This window comes from Tauraco erythrolophus, chromosome Z (genome assembly GCF_009769465.1).
Source record: "Tauraco erythrolophus isolate bTauEry1 chromosome Z, bTauEry1.pri, whole genome shotgun sequence".
In the NCBI taxonomy this organism is placed as follows: domain Eukaryota; kingdom Metazoa; phylum Chordata; class Aves; order Musophagiformes; family Musophagidae; genus Tauraco; species Tauraco erythrolophus.
In genome coordinates this window covers 81476433-81493866 of record NC_141496.1, presented here as the reverse complement: position 1 = coordinate 81493866, position 17434 = coordinate 81476433, and the positions used below count along the sequence as shown (strand labels likewise).

Genomic DNA, 17434 nt, shown 5'->3' with positions numbered 1-17434 from the left:
AAAAGACCTTAGAGATCATCGAGTCCAACCATCCCTAATCCCCATTAAACCATATCCCCAAGTAGATCATCCACCCTATTCTTAAACACATCCAGGGATGAGGACTCAACCACCTCCCTGGGCAGCCTATTCCAGTGGCTGACAACCCTTTCAGAGAAGAAATACTTCCTAACATCCAACCTGAATCTCCCCTGACTAAGCTTATACCCATTTCCTCTTGTTCTATCACCCACCACTAATGTAAAGAGCCCTTCCCCCACCTCCCCACCATCTTTTCTCAAGTATTTATAGGCTGTAATCAGGTCTCCCCTCAGCCTCCTCTTCTCCAGGCTAAACAGCCCCAACTCCCTCAGCCGCTCCTCATAAGTTTTATTTTCCAGCCCCTTGACCAGTTTAGTCAACTCAGTTGAGTTCATTATCTCAACTCAGTCCAGCTGGCTAATAATGATTGGTTGCCATATAGTGTTAGGGGTCGATGATGCAGAGGTGTTCAAAAGTAAGATATTCTTTAGCAACATTATTGATGTACTCACCTGAAGCTCTGTACAGTGTGTACTCTAACTACCATCATAAAACTACACTGACAGTCTGGTTATTGTGATACCAATAATCATCAAATTAGACATTCTCCTTTTGGAAATATCTTTATTTTTAAATGTTTAGCAAATAGACTTGAACGGACATAGAGACTACCTGATGGTATTAGCCATATGCAAGCAGAATAAAAAAATACACTGGAATTTTAACCTTTTGATGTGTGATTATTCATGGAGTGCAAAGCTTACAGGGTGAGGAAAAGAGAAATCCATGGAAAAATGACGTCTTTTGAATTACTTGTGAACACCTCTGCATCATCAGGAAAGAAACTTAATGTTATGCAACTTCGAATACCACTTTTGTGGCTGCCAGATGTGCCTTAGGTAATTGCTCTTTCAAGATCAAAAAATGCAGTTGAGACCTCTGGAAGCTTGCCCCAGGTTGGTCTGCCTAGCAGAACCCTGTTTGGAGAGCTGATGCACTCCTCACTGGACAAAGCAAATCCAAGGACTCGTCAAGACACGAGATACAGAGGCTGAAAAGCACAACCTTTCTGAGTCAAATGGTCGCAGTTTAGGATCATCGAGAGTATTAACTTAGGGGCAGCTGGTAAAATAATGGTTTGTGTGGCATTCACCAAATGGCTTTTGCCATGTGTCAGAAGAGCAGGGTGTAGGCTGAATTCTACACCTCCAAGACCACAAGGATTCAGGCTCTGACCGCTAACGGTGTGTGGCGATTCTAAGGAGAAAGTGATGCACACAGTGACAACACGAAGGCTTTCTTTACTGGTTCCCAATTAGCTAGAGCCGCCTTCAGCATTCCTACCCCTCCAGACCTCAGTGAGGGTTATATGGTGCTAGTGAGGAGCGAGGAAAGTCTTCCAGAAGAAAGGAAGCTGTTGTCGGTTCCTTGGTTAGCCAGTCAGTCATATCGACTGCACAGAAACACTACACCAGCGCACCTGCCGCACAGGTGGGATGCTCCTGCAGTCTCTGCAGCCTCAAAATGGGACCACATGAGGAAGTAATAGGTTTTAGGAATGGAGGAAACAGAGAATTGCCTAAAGTTAATGAATTTTAAAGAGTCAATCTCTTTGGGAGTGTTTAATCTAGCAATCATTTTCAGAAGACTCAAGCAGACATCAAAAAAGCATGCAAGCGTGACTGCACAGGAGGACAGGTTCTCTGACACGAATGATGCTCTAGATCTATTAAAACGTGTAGATTTTTTATATTCTGTCCTTATAACAATGTATAAAATTGGTATATTCTTTTTAAGTAGCAAGTTTGATCAGAATGCATATTGCTAAGTTTACCAAAACATGCCTGTCTTGATATACTTACGAGAAATAGATGCTTCATTAACTCCTACATCTTTAGCATATTTGTTGGTTTGTAGAGTTAATTTTTCTGCCAGGAAGAAAATCTCTTCCATCTTTCTGACATAATTTTCCATCATCCTGGTAGCTGACCACCTTCAATTTGGTTTGGAAAAGTGATTGACAGATCATTCACTTGCAACCTACTGAAGACATTTTAAAATTACTCAACATTTAATTTGTGCCCACTGAGCACAGGGAAAATTTGTGAAAAAATGTACCAGAGATGAGGGCAAGGCCCAGAATAACCTCTGTAATTGCACATTTAGTGTACTTCTCATAGGCATGCAGTCGTTTCGATACTTGAAGTAGGAACATTCATCCACAACAAAGCAGTCTGTACAGTTCCAGCGGAAATTAGAGAATACCTTTGGTACTGGAATTTGGTAAATATAAATTACTCAGAATCTTATGAGGAGCCTGTTGTGTACAACGATGATCAGGAGCTTTTGTGGATGACTCATTAGCAGGTGTATAGGCTATTTATTTTTTTACAATGTGGTTTCTCGGTAAATAAAATTGACTACTTTTCTGTAAAGCTATCTGCTTACTGTTTTGCTCACTGTGAAATTTTAGCAGATCTGCAAGTATTGATCTCCAGACTCCTTGGATAATCACAATGAATTGCAGTCCTCAAATCCTGGACTCGAGAATAGATGTTTAGATGCCTACCCCAACAAGGAGGGAAGCAAAGGCCCAAGGTCAACAGATGCTCTTCAGAGGGCCATCACTAATCCTGGAACTGCTGTATTCTCCATTACTCCCATAGGCCAAAAATGGTGCTTGTCCTGAGGTTAAGCTACGGTGAGGGTTGGCTTATGAAGTCAGTGTCAAGGCACTCATGACAGAATTTCAGCACCAACTGCTACAAATGATGTATGCAAGTCATTTGTTTGAAAACTAGCCCAGGGAGGATGGAAATTCAATCAAGAAATAGAAAGTATTTTTTGTTTTGTTCTTCTGAATTTGGTATTCAGATGTGCTGTGACCCTATAACTAACACTTAAGCCTGGGAAAAGCGCAAACCCTTTGCCAATGGCAAGTCATGCATGGGAATTACACGACTTCTAGAATCTACTAAGTGCTTGTTTGTTTTTACAGTATTCACCATGATGATGTTTGCTGTGCTAGAACATGGATGATAAAAAAAGATCCTTCTTTTATTTCTTTGGTGGATAAATAATTCCCACTCTAGTAACATTTTTCTTCGAATACAAATGTAATTTTGTAGTAATAGGTTAAATTGCTTAAAAAATGATCAACTAGTTCCAAATCCATTCAGAAAGTTCTAAAAAAAATTAAAAGCTAAAATTATACTTGTAGTATTAATGCCAAAGACATCGAGAAAGCCATCTGAAACTTTTAAAATCCAAAATGGTGAGGTTTAAATGATTAAATATACAAAAAGACTTGGCAAATACATGTGTTCTGACAATTTCTGGTTTTGGCCATTCACAACTCCGGGTCTCTTGACCACACACTACTTTAGCATCCAGGATTTTCTCATCATTGCTGTAGTCTGTGAAAACCTAATATCCTTCAGCCACTAGAACAACCATCCCTGTAGACATATCAAGAAACTCAGGCTTTTGTAGAAAACACCTTTAAAATACATTTCTGTTTAATTTAAAGAAAAAAAGTAGTATCAAACAACACGACTTCTACTTTTCATTAAAATCTATGAAATTACAACGGTTTTACAGTACCTTTCTGGAGATTCTTTAGGTAAGCATTATCTGTAAGACTATGGTTCTCACAGACATCATAAAACGCTTGATATGCTTGCTATACCAATAGAAGTGTATATGTACATATAGATACTTAAAAGTGTTTGTACTGGTCTGTGATGAAAGATGTAAAACTGTGTGGCCTGGCATTGGCCTTGTGTTAAATTATTTGTCATTATTTATATATGCCATTTCCTAATTGTCACAGCTCCTGCATTTGTCGCTAAGTAGCATCTGGTTGTACAGATGCTTTCTGAACTTACGTTTTCTTTAATGACATCCTTGAAGTCTTGGCAAAATGCCTCAGGTTTTACCTCTTTGTATTTTCGAAAGAATTTTCAGTAAGTGGTATGATCATTTTCACGTTACTATTTTCTCAGTGTACATTTGTCCTAAGCATAATTACTGGATTTGTTTTCCACAAAAAGAAAGTCCCCTGCTCCTGCATCAGTAGCTTCAGTGTGTGGATACTTCACAGTCTAGCATCCTGCTTGCTCTCTCTGTAGATCTCAGTAGGCTGTTAATGGCCATCTACCATCAATTACTTTTCTGGCCACTTGAGAAATCCTAAACTTGAAACCACCTTATACAGCATCAGTAAAGGCGTCTTCCTAAAGAACAAGGAGTTACCTACATGTTGAATCCCACCAGACGCTACAGGCTTAATGTTTTAATTACAGGCTCAAAATCAATAGCCAGCGATCATACTCGTAAACCTACTGGTCTCTTGTGGGCTCAAACAAGGCTACTGAAAACCATTGTCTGGAATGTGAATGTAGTATGTTGTCAGTCTTCCCAGTTCCCTTGGAAGTTATTTTTCAATAAAAATGAGGAAGAGGAAAAAAAAAACAGAAAGTGAATAGGGTAGAGAAATCCCGTTCCTCTAAAGGAACAGCAGAACTGCCCTTGCTTTGGATGCAGAAACATCATTTTCTGTTAAAATTCCCACCCTCTGGGACCCTGGGTTCACAGACGGCACAGCATGTCATGGTGACAGCAGTGTACCATATGGGAATTTCCACGTAATCACGAGCATTTTAAATAACGTCACGTCGGCCGGAGTCAGTCTGCACAAGACCGACTGCTGTCAGTGACAGGAGTGGATGCTTTCTTTACACTAATGCTTCAACCTCTGTTATGTAGAGAACTTAAACTGGCAAGTTAATGTCGGGAAATTTCAGGTGATCTGCTCAAACAGAAACCTCCTCTGAGTAGCAGCTTTCTTTTTCACAGATGCCAGCAGTGCCAAATTTTTACACAAAGACCTGCGGGCAGACAAGTGAATCTATTTTCCTTCTGCTGAAATGTATTGGGCACAGCATTATTGAAAGCAAAGCCTAAAGAAGTACAAATAGACCGCAGAAAATGAAGTCTGCAGCAGCTAAACTTGTCTGCCCTTTCATTAATTTCTGGTGGCAGAGACTCGTCTTTTTGCTTGCTGTGGAATAGAAGACTAAATAAAGGTCATACTCGTGGCTCTCTAAGACAGCAAATCAGGACATTAAGTGCTGGAGAGTTCGGGAAAGGAATTCAATTTCTGGTTTTGTAGCCTACTGTAAGACGAAGGTTATTTCCTATTACCATTAAAATGACTGAAGAGTGAAGAATTAAAAAGATCATCTGCTAGGTTACTGAAGTCACAACATTTTCTAATGCTAAGATATACCAAATAATTGAATTATGCGTATTTTGCAGGTTAACAAGTAAAATCAGTTTCAGTTGTGTGATTGGGGATCTAAGGCTAGCTGTTCACACCTCGCAGCATCACACATGCCCCTCTGCTGCCATTTGTAAGCATCACTCATTGTGAGTGCTCTGCAATAATAAGTATTACTCAACTGTGGAAAATCAGAGTAAGGGAGAAAGAACTCTTAACCTCCATTACTTTGTAATTTTTGTGACAAATGTTTGAAGAAGTCTGTTAGAGACATGCTAACAAACTGTCTCATACCCAGTTTTTATTTTCCTACTAACCTTGAACAGGTGAACACTCACTTAAATGATTTCAAAATGGTTTCTCAGCTTACTTAAGCTTTTCTCTGCTTATGAAATTTCTTGTGCTTATTTACACTCCAGCACCATTATCTAGGATGAGTCCCATATTCACCTTCCAGAGCTATATAATGATTTACTTTTCTGGTTTTAAATTGAGAATTACATTTTGCTGTCTTCAGTGGAGTTGCTTTTTTTTCGTATTAGCAGAAATGAAATCAACATGTATGGGTGTGAATGTATATCAAAAGAGAATTGTTTAATCCATAACCACAGAAATCTTCCACTTGTGCCACCATTTCTACACTTTCCTACAAGAGATGCACATGATTTATAGACTGTATTAAATAATAGTGAAAATCAATTAAACTGTTTTTAAAAATATTAATCGTAACATCATTTGAATGCTTCTGACACCTGGTAAAATATCTGAATGATTACCTATATAAGATGAGGAAAACTGATTTCTTCTGTCTTACTACCACAATAGGCTGTTGCAATTCAAGAGGAATCGCTCCATCAGCTATATTATAGTGATGCTATCGATTTATATGTTAAAAGAAACGATTATGACGAAAGGGAAGCATCCAATTTGATTATATCTGGCCTTTTGACTCTCAATTACACTTAGATTGCTTAACTTAGGTGAAGTCAGATAAAACAGTGAAGTTCTAAAGCACTTGAAGAAATACCTTAATAATGGATTTTACATTGCAGTCAATTTCTTACACGAAAATAAATCAGGTCCTATCAGTAACTGTGGAGGTTCTCCTAAGACATGCTGAGAGAAGTAGCAATCAAGATGTTGATACAAAACGTTGTTCTGCCTTTCCGAAACCAGAAGTTAGAATAAACCGAATATTCTACAGCGTGTGATAAAAAAATTGATTAACCTCTAGTATACAATCATCACACTGGTATGCACAGTTAACTGACAGTTTTTAAGAGACTCCAGATACTTCATCTTGAGATAAATGGAATTTTATTTTTAGGGAGAGAGTGATTCCTCTTTATAATAAATGTATAAAAGTGCAATATCTTAAATATTTACTGCATGCAAGTTGTCTTTTTTTTTGTTAGCATCATATAAAGTAATCTTATTTAATAACTTATCTCTGCAAGAATACATTTTAACTTATTGTCGAATTAATGCATCTCTTCAGTTGAGTGCCAGTCGGATCATTGCATTAACCACCTCATACAGAACTGTACGAAAAAAAGCAAATTTTCAGTAACAACTTGGCAAACACAGTTCTCTACTGACAATGCAAAATGACATATTAAAATGGGTATTTTGGCCCAATTTGGCCCGTGTTAGCCTACTGTGTCCTTCAACTGACTGTATTACAGCTATGGTATGATAATATTATTTTCTGAAATGCCTGTCCACAAGGCTAATTGGATCTGCCCCCGATTACAGGAACCTTCTGAAGCTATTCTTATTCACAATTTGTCTTTAATTTAGCCAGTATAATCGATTCTGTAATCATCACCAGAACTGAATCTGATACGTCAAGCAACCTTCTCTTTATGGCAAACAGGATAAAGGAAAGATACAGAAAAATAATCAGAACAAGTTGGCAGGAGGAACGTGAAATAAGATTAAGCAAAAAGTGTGGTTGTCTTCAGCTGTATTATACATCATCAATTGTTCAATTTGAGCAGACCAATTTACATTTAATTCTCAAGGATCAGAAAGTATTCCAGAGTGTACATATATAAAGCAGTACTGTAAAAATATTTTCTTTAGATGGCAGGATGGAATTAATCACTGGGATAGAGAAGGAAGGAGCACCTTGGACAAGGACACAGCAAACCTTGAACGTCACGCGCAGTGACAAGGCATTTAAAATACCTCAAGATAGAAAACATTTTTTAAAAGATCTTACTGGAAATGAACAAGAACTATTTTTTTTTTTCTTCTGAGATGAATGAAAGCTCAATTCTTGTATTTCTCCATCTCTAACAGCAAGCGTAACTTGTTGGCTTTAGTCTGACTACAGTTGGGTTTAGTCCATGCATACCCAAATTTGTTATTCTTAAAGGGGAGCAGAAGAGAGTTTTCCTTGTCCTGTAATCTTTTTTTCCAAGATAAAAATGCAATAAACACCTTTCAAAGTGAAAACAGTAATCCTTCCAGGCCAAAATAGCTAGTAGCCCATGAAGCGCATAAAATGAAGGTTTTAGACACTACACACTGTTCAGGACTAGGTTTTAAAGAGGGGGGACTGTTAAGTCTCTTTTTTCCTAACTTTTGAGCCTTTTGGCTGCACAATTCTACCTCTTCCATTTAGTCAGCTTAGCACGTGTCTGAACCATTCATTAGTCAAATTGGCTGAAGCCCCTGAAAATTAGACTACGAAAACAGCCAAGCACGGACAGCAAAAATGAGTGGGATTTTTCACCCAATTTATTGGCTGGCCAAGAGGCAAGGCTGACATAAGGGAGAGGGAAAATCCCACACAGCCGAGGGCTGGGGATTAAGGAGGTCTTGGAGGTTAGTTCCTTTTGGTGACAGTGAGCTAGGAGAGGGAGTCAGCTGCCTTGGTATCAGACTCTGATACCTGACGCCTTCCAGACGATCTGGTGATTGTGTATTTTGTGGTGGTCTACAAATACTCTGGAACTCCTAGATGTTTGGGACAGTATCCCACAAAGTGGTTGGCAATCGGGTGATATGATCATAGTATGTGATGTAAGGCTTTATCACAACTATGCACAATTTATCCCACAGATACAGTTTCTACACGTATTTCACATATTTAAATATCACCACTTACACTGTATTTTTGTGGACGTTATCGTCACTGAGACATAAAGATAAATTAATCCTTCCCCACTGATCCCTCTCCCTTACATTCTGCGACAGGAAAGAAAAATCAGGAACCATTCACTCAAATCCTTGCTTAGGCAAACTTTCTGGATTCCAGGAATCTTACTTAAAACTGTTGTGATCACATAATAGGGAACGAACTCATTTTTGCAACTGGCCTGAAATTCTGTTTCTTCAGTAATGAAGACCTGAGATCCACTGATTGTTGATCAAATATGAGTCAGACTCTTGAAAAGCAAGAGGCAGGCATTTTCCATTATTCCTGTCATCACAGAGGCAAACAAAAATATCAAAGAAACAGTCTGCTCTTGCAGTGCTACTGCAATCAGTCAAAATGCTCTAGAAATTCACCTTGCCGCCTACAAATTCTGGAAGTTTTCTATTAGTGAAATATAGACTATTATTTTTTTTTCCCCATGCTTCTGAGTTTCCATTGTACATAAGCCAAAAAAAACCCTTTAATAATACTGTCAAATGACTGTCCTCACTGTAACAAACCTTAAACGTTTTGAACATTACAGCTGTAATAAAAATATTCTGGAAATTTTAATATTTAGACAATGAGGACGGAGCACATATAATTAAAAACTAATAATGGAATAATACACCTATCCAACATTTATCATAATAAGCAGCGTTTTGGGAGAACAATAAGCCCAAATAATATTTCAGAAAAGCTAAATTTCAAGGAATGAAGATAGTATACTACGAAGTTATGGCCAAAAATAATGTATTTTTAACCAACAGCATTTTTGAGGGGCAGTAACTGTACAATATTAGTTTTTTTCCAAAAAAGCCTATTTCTGTCCCTCAAACAACACACAATACATGCATTTAAATGACACTTTCAGAACAGCAAATATGATCTTTATTTTTAAATACTGCAAGTTTAAAAATGTATCTGACACCACAGCCCCCTCCCCTCCCCACCCCCCCAAATAATTAAAAAAAAATTGGTCAAATAAGGATTTCCTGCAGCATGGTAAATGAGGAATCCAGCAACAGACTTCAGCTTACACTGTATTTTCAGAGAAAAAAAACCCAAACCAACAGATTTACAGTAAGATTGATCTGATTGACTTTGTTATTTTTCACACTATCTTCCAAGTCTCCCCCTATTCCTTCCTTTCCTGCAGCATGGCTACTTTGAAAAAACTTGAGTGAAACTTAGAGTAAAATCCCTTTAACTAGCTAAACAGTGACCCCCAACGTCTTGTTGACTATGTAGAAGAAATGCTTCTGGTTTGGCTGGTAAAACTCAAAATATTATGGGTAACTAAAAGCCAAAAAAGAGGAAATACCAGTAGCTCCTCTTCTCAAAACTAAACACATGGTTTTGCAAGAGCTCTACTAAACTAACAAACTGGACAGGGACAGATGGCTTTGGTTGTTTAATGCGTAATGAATTTTAGAATCTATGGTTTATGTCAAAAGAGGGACCGTATTTACAAAAGTGTGAACTTCTAAAATACCATCGTTCATTACCTACACCAGGACATCTTATTTCCTAACTTAGGACGGCCTCACCAGAACATACTGACTTTACTGGTCTCTTAGCTAGAGGTAGGTCATCTGTAGGCCTTGTTAATATGCTGTGCATATTAACATTAGTTCACTACTGCAATAGTCTGCAGGATAACCATGCACAGAGCTCCAAGAACAGCAGCACATATAATAAATTAATTGGGTAAATTTTATTTTTTTCATGTGAGTTAACATGTCTTCGTTTTCTCCTAATATTTCATTCTTTTGTGAAGAATGTGTAACAAGGAAAGGGTCATGAGGTTGAGTGATCTGAAAGTCTTCTGCACCTTACAACGAAAGGCTGGGAGTCTAACAGTGTCTTTATATGCAGCCCTTTTCCCCCTCATTTAGAGTTTTTGCAAATCATGCAGTCAATTCTGACTGATATCCAGCATAAAAAGTCTCTTCTCCACTTTCAAACTTAAAAAAGTGATTCACAATCATGTGGCAGTATGATTAAAAATTACAGTCCATACACCTTGACAATCAAAAGAGTCTGAATTATAAAAAGTAAACTGCCCTTATAGCTGCATCATCCTATATATGTAAGGACAGCGCCAGTTAATTGGTGAAAAAGGCAAGTTTAAGGTTTCTGTAAAACACGTATTACAGCTTTCTTGTGCTAGTGAACATCTAGAATACACAGGTTCCCAAGACGTTTTCCTTCCCTCCTCCCCCATTTATGACATTCAAAGAAATCACATAATTTTGGCAAAGTTAAAAGGGTTTCTGTCTCGATGTTTTTGCCTTCGGCTTCATGTTAGAGGCACAAACTTCTGGACTCAAGCGCTATAAGGCATGGTAGAAACCACCAATTAAAACAACAGCAACACCACCACCACCACAATGGAATATACTGCAAGTGGGAACAGCTGTGTCATTTAAAAAGGAAATGTTTTTGTAAACTGTCACACTGCAATGCTGTGTTAGGTGACTCATGTAAAGCTTGCCTTGGCATGCTGAATACTTTTTTTTTTTTCCAGAACATGCTCAAATGATTTAAACATTGCCACAGGTTCAACTTACCTAAAATATACCAGAAGTGGCCCAGCGGCACACACTCTTGAAAACTTTTGCAATCACAATATAACTATAAAGCATCAGTAAACTTTTGTTTCATTTTTATACAAAACTCAGAATCACGTTTCCTTCTCCCCCACCCAATACCCCATAACCAAATGAAACAAATTTTTTAAAAAAGTCAAACAAGCCCAAACCTTTGTTAGACACCACTGTCTCTCCCCCCGCCCCCCTTCTTTTTTTTGGCTACAGTTCCATTTATAGTACTGTATCCAGCATGGGCAATGTATTCCCAGGTTAAAAGAAGGGATATTATAAACAGTGGAACTGTGAAAACAGAAGCTCTGCTGCATTATAGCAAAATCAGGACCGATTTTGTAATGCTGTATGTAAGAGTCACTGCTCTGATCCCCTATTCAGAATGTCAGTGTCACTTTTTATAACCTAGATCTACCTGCTTTAGCTTTATTAAATAAAATGCTTTAACTCCTTAAAATCATTAACAATAGTGACTTTTTTGGTGGTTGTTGTTATATCTAAGGTTGCTACAGTTTCTGAAATGCTGTTTGATTGATCTGATGTTCCGTATTTTTTCATGATATTTTTAGGGCAACAGCATATACCCATTAGTACTTACGTACAATGGTCTGAAATATCTCTAGATTTACTTTTCTAATAAAGCCTATTAGAAAAGTAGAAGTAACCTAAGGTGACTCTGCCAAATATAAATTAAATTGATATTTAAAATTTTATGTTCCAAGTCCAGATATAACGGTGTAAATTCTTCTAATAAGACTGGTTTCTATACCTGTATAAAGCCCTGACAAGATTTCAGCATCATTTTAAATGTGAATGGCCTCTGTCAGGGTATCTCCAATTTACTTCAACTCAGGAATGTGCAAATGATTTTATACAGCACGATGCTAGTACCGCTCTGTACTACTATAGCAAATTTTTTTGTTTTGTAAATAAAAACCAACAACAAATCCCTAGTCAGAAATAAACTGACAAAATTTACATTCTTCTCTCTTAAAAAAGTAAATAAAATAACATTATTTAAAATGTGAATTAGCTATAAGACATACAATACAATTACATAGATACATATCAATACAGCACATTCAATTTGCCAAAAATTAATGATTACAAAGCCAATATGGATGCTGCCATATATATATATAGATGTATGTACAATGATTATAGCATTCATAATTGCACTATACCTACAACCAGTTTTACATTACAAGGTGTTTTGAGAGGGAGCAAAAAATAGCAACTGTTCTTATTGTTGTTTGGAGTTGGGAGGGTTAAGGATGAAAAACGTCTCATTAGTATTTACTGTTAACTTTGGTAATCAATTAATAAGCCATTATTTTTTCCCACCTCCCATCCGCTGCTACGAAGTAGCAATTTCTGTGTTAAGTGCATTCTAGTGCTACTTGGCATTGCAGATAATCAGTCCAATTACATGTCTGAACTCTTGAGTTTTCTGTAGCTTGCTAGCAATCGTGCACCTGGTCAAAAAACACCTTTCAACCTAAGCTGCAGAATAAAGGCTCATCAACGTGTGCTGCATTCTTGTTGTTAAAAAATTGCACATTTAAATTTCAAGAATGATTTTCTCAGTTTCATTTACATTGATAAATCTTTTCTAAAGAACCTTGAGAGAGGCTATTTTGCACGAAAGCCTAGCAAATGTCTGTGAATCAGTTAGTTAATAAGCAACCTTATCAAGAAAGGCTCCTGAATGTGGTCTCTCATCAATAGTTTCTTGTTATACAACTAAAGGTGCCTTGGTATTATTACAGAAAATGATCTCATGCCGTATCTGACATAAGAAGAGATTTACACTGTCTTTAAACTTGTAGGCCACATGCATGTGCATGGTGCACCTCGTCGCATATTCACTCACACTGTTGGTTTTGGCATTAGAAAATGGAACACTTTCTAAAAAAGGGAACATACAAGCTGAAACTGTTTATCATTTGGCAGTTGACTCAATCAGGTCAGTTCCCAACTCATGGTTTGGCATTTCAATCAGTATCTTATGTTTCGAGAGCATTGGTTTTATAAAAAGCCAGATTTGGCAATATCAATTTTATACAATAAAAATAATTTTTTCTACTGTGGAAAAAGAACACTTAAAAAAAGCTCTAACTTAAGAAAACAAACCCCACATAACTGAAAAAAAACCCCGCTGTTTCAGGCTGTAGCCACTGGGGAAAATGTAGTGTCTATGACATTTCTATTTGGCATTTGTGAATAAAAGAAGAGAGAAAAAAATGGCACATGGCAATTAAAAAGATTCTAACATATTCCACGTACATCCCAGGTTGTGTCTTAAATCTTTCATTACTGTCTTCTGTGCACCTTTCCAAACTGTGAAAATACGGTTAAATTTAATAGCCTTAGACAACTGTAATTCTATTTTGTAATCCCCAAAGTGAAGACAGAATGAAGACACCCACGTCAAGAATCTAAAAATCACAGTATCAATACTTTTGATCCTTCAGAGAAGTACATACTGTAAAATTAGAATGACTGATGACCTAAATTCTGATGACAGTTTTTTCCTGACCAAATCACTCAACAGAAAATGTTTCACCCAGGAATGCAACTGGGAAAAAAAAAAGGCCATTGTACCTTGTAAAAGATAAGGAGGGAGGGGAAGGAGGGAGAGAGACAGGGTCAGGGAAAGAGGAGACCAGCTTGATTTTGCTTCAATAGCAAAAAACTGCTGTTCTGTAAATGTACGACTGAGAATTTAAAACACATTGAGTCATAAGGTTTTGCCTAAAAAATGAGGAAATGTGCTGTGAATGTACTTCAGCATCTTTTGGTTTTCCTCCACATAGTTTAAATAAAATCATAATATTAACTACAAACTCTGTGGACATTCACAGAGTCCAGGCCAGCAATAAATTAGTATTATGCAAATTGTTTTCACAGATAATACAGTCCCCCTTGTATATCTTTAATCACACAAAGTTGGTTTTGGAGGGCCTCCTAGGCACAGTTAGACCAGGTTGTACTCCTTCAGGTTTAACTGTAGGATCGTGTCCTTGACAGCAGCAAAGACGAAGCGGATATTCTCTGTATCTGTAGCGCACGTGAAGTGGGAGTAGATAATTTTGTCACTGTCTGGATTCAGGTCTACGAACATCTTCAGGATGAACTCTCGTGCTGCTTGCGCATCCCGTTGTGGTCCTGATGATTAAGAAGAGAAAGTCAGTTTTCTTGAAGTCAATCAAATATTTGAACTTCCTTAACGGAAAACAAGGAAGAGTTAGTCTGGGGTTCTCATGTAAGAGAAGATGGGGAACTTTTTACTAATCCATAGTATCATATAGTGGCTACTTTCTTCCTGGTAGGAACTATGAAAACTAGAGATGGAAGGAAATTTCAGAAGTTCAACTCAGAGCCATCATGTCAAAGCTGCTCTTTTCCTTTGACTGTCCTCTTTCTTTGGTAAGACAATATTTAAAACAGGTGATTTATAACTGCACAAAATGATAAACGAAAAATTAGCTATACTAATTGTGATAGTTTGATGTGTGGGGGGTGTTCTGGTGGCAGGAGAGGGGATTTGCTCCCTGTGCCACCAGATCTGAGTCCCATCCCCCCTCGGGGGGTTGAGCCAAATTGGCGCCTCTTCGAATGGCCCTATTTAAGTTGGGACAAAGGGGCGGGAAAGGGCTTTTTGCTCAGGAGCGAGGAGAGGGGAGGAGGGCGCTGCCCTCGCTCCCGGCTCCCAGCTGGGCGGCCGCTGGGGCCCGGGTCGGCGCCATGTGCTCAAGATGGCACCGGGGGAGCCGCATGGGGGACTCGGTAAGCGCCCCGCTCCCGGGGTGCCCGCCGGGCCGAGCTCCCCTAGAGAGGATTAGTATCTAAGAGAAAACAACCACAGCGACCAGGTCAGTTAAGGATGGAGCAGGAGGAGGTGTGCTGGAGCTGAGGCTTCCCTTGCAATCGGTGTGAAGATGGCAGGCGGCCCCCCTGCAGCCAGGGTGTACTCGGCGGGGCAGAGACCCACTCGTGGCCCGTGGAGAAACCCACGTCGGGGAAGAGATGCCTGAGCCCAGGAGAGGTCGTGGAGCAGGGGATGCGCGACCAGGTACTGTTAATAATGGGGCATGGAAATGCACGACGAGGTCGTGGAGGCATCTGGAATCCGTGGGACAACCCACGCCGACGCGAGTGGCAGCAGCTCCCTAAGAGGCCGAGACTGGTAAAGCCCGAACTGGTGCATCCATGGGGAGGATTGCAATCTTGCGGGCAGGACTCACGTTGGAAAAGTTTGGGGACTTTTTTTCTTCATGAGTAGGGGATCCACCGAAGCAAGGGAAAAATGGTGTAAAGACTCCTCCTCCTTTAAGAAAGGAGCGGCAGTTAACAGCATGGATGAACTGACCTGCACTCCCCATTCCCTGTACCCCTGCACCGCCGGGGGGGAGGTTGAGCCAGGAACGAAAGGAAACAGGGGGTGGGGAGGTGTTGTTTTAAGATCGGGCCTTGTTTTCTCTTTCTCCTCTCAAGTAACCGGTTTCGTTCCCTTGTCTCTCCTGTTAAGTAACTGTTAATAAATTGTTTTGTTTTAAGAAGAAAGCCTGAGTCATGTTTTGCCCGGGACCATGGTTGGTGGGTGCTCCCTCTCGGTTCTTGTCTCGACCCTCAGTCCAAAAAAAAACCACGACACTAATAAAATTTTTTAAATGTTAATAGAATTGGTGAATGTCCAGTCTACACCTACTATATTTAAATTATACTTAAGTTCTTTTAACACTGCAACATCTACTAGTTTTATGAAGATTTTAATAGCTAGCATAATGAAGTTATATCCTGAACTGGTCTGACACTGTCACCAGCAGAACTTCATTTACTTTAGCGGTAATAAAATACACATGCTCTCCAGCTGAAGCTATCTGATTGCAAAAGGCTCATATTCTAATAAATCACTTGTTATCTCAACTAGGTATGATAACGATCCTATCAGATCTAAATTAAGGTTGTAATTCTCAGAAGGATGCAGAGTCCACGTAACCAAAGCACATGCTCATCTTTACAGCAGACAAGGTAATGACTTCCACCCTGGAACAGTAAGGATTCATTTGTTCATGTTCACAGCCAAAAGAGCACTACAGAAACAAGAACATTATCCACAAGCTGTTGGGTTCTGTTCCATTATTCCAGCCGTTTCCAAAGGCCATTATTTCCTTGCTCTCCTGTTTCTGGAATGTGGGTTTCTACGGAACACTGGAAGGTAGGTTTCTATAGGACACACGTTTCCTGTGCTGCCTCCTCCTCCTACTCTCTTCATTGTTCCAGGTCTTGTTACATGGCAATATAAACGCCAGTGCTCAGCTGTTACATGTAGCTCTGTCCTTCAGCAGTTATGAAATCTGTACTTTCAACAATTGAGGAATAAACCTTATTTTTAATACTTCAAGCTTAAAATTGCTAATGTTTCCTAAAATTTAGGTAGGGAACGCACAGAAGAGAAATCACATACTTTCTTGTGTGCTGCAAATCCAGGCAGAGTAAGATTCTGCAATATATGGGCGTATGCACACGAACACGCACATGTGCATACATCCACACATACAGATTACATATTTCCTGAGATTTAGGGATGTGAATAGATCATAAGGTCTCTGAAGCAGGACAGAGGACTGTTCAACACTTCTAAGCTTCTCAAACACAACAGGTCTAGCCTTTGTCTTGGTTACCCAGACACCATAGAAACAGCAGCAACAGTAAGTTTCATGCTACCATGAATAAATTTGCAGTATTTTAGACTTTCAAAGACAATGATTTCTTCAAAACAAACCACTGACTGTTTTAAACAACTCCCTAGCATTTTGTTAAACAGTTTCATACTAGCTAGACTATTCAAAGCCTGTATCCAAATTTGCTTACCTAATCACCCCTCTAGTGACTATAGTGCAATTTAAATTTTCATTTGACTGAAGTTCAACTATGGAAAACTGACATTAGAAAGAATGTTTATAACCTCAGGAAGTTACAAAAAATTGAACGAGTCGATGTTAATTTAGACTTTCACTGTGATCTAAACAATATGAAGGCTTGGAAAATAACTGCTATATAAATCCGTCTGTTTCTTGTCCACTGCTCCCTAAGCAGTTTTCAAAGAGTGTCTCTACATGATACATTCAAGACCTATATAAGAAGTACTACTTCAATATTTTTCTTCTTTTCCTGCCAACTATGGCCCCTTTGTGTTTTTCTCCTCTCTCCCTCTCCCAGCTCTTCATTCCACATTCTGACTGTGAGTCAGTCTTCTAGTCGTAGCCATGCAAGGATGTCTTCATGCGATACACTGACCCCTGAGCCCACCTCAGTCCACCTTCCAATGCTGTTACAATGCACTGCAGCAGAACTGCTTAGCTTAACTTAATCATA

General features: G+C 38.9%; 1 protein-coding gene across 1 annotated transcript in view; it reads right to left on the bottom strand.

Moving 5' to 3' along the window:
* Nucleotides 1–13913: 13913 nt before the first annotated feature.
* Nucleotides 13914–17434, bottom strand: part of LOC104382137 (guanine nucleotide-binding protein G(q) subunit alpha) — a 144049-nt gene continuing 140528 nt past the window's right edge. Inside the window, exon 7 of the mRNA XM_086629734.1 lies at nucleotides 13914–14221. Within this exon, the coding sequence (XP_086485860.1) occupies nucleotides 14031–14221 (191 nt within the window). The 3' untranslated portion in view covers nucleotides 13914–14030. The remainder of the gene's footprint in view (nucleotides 14222–17434) is intronic.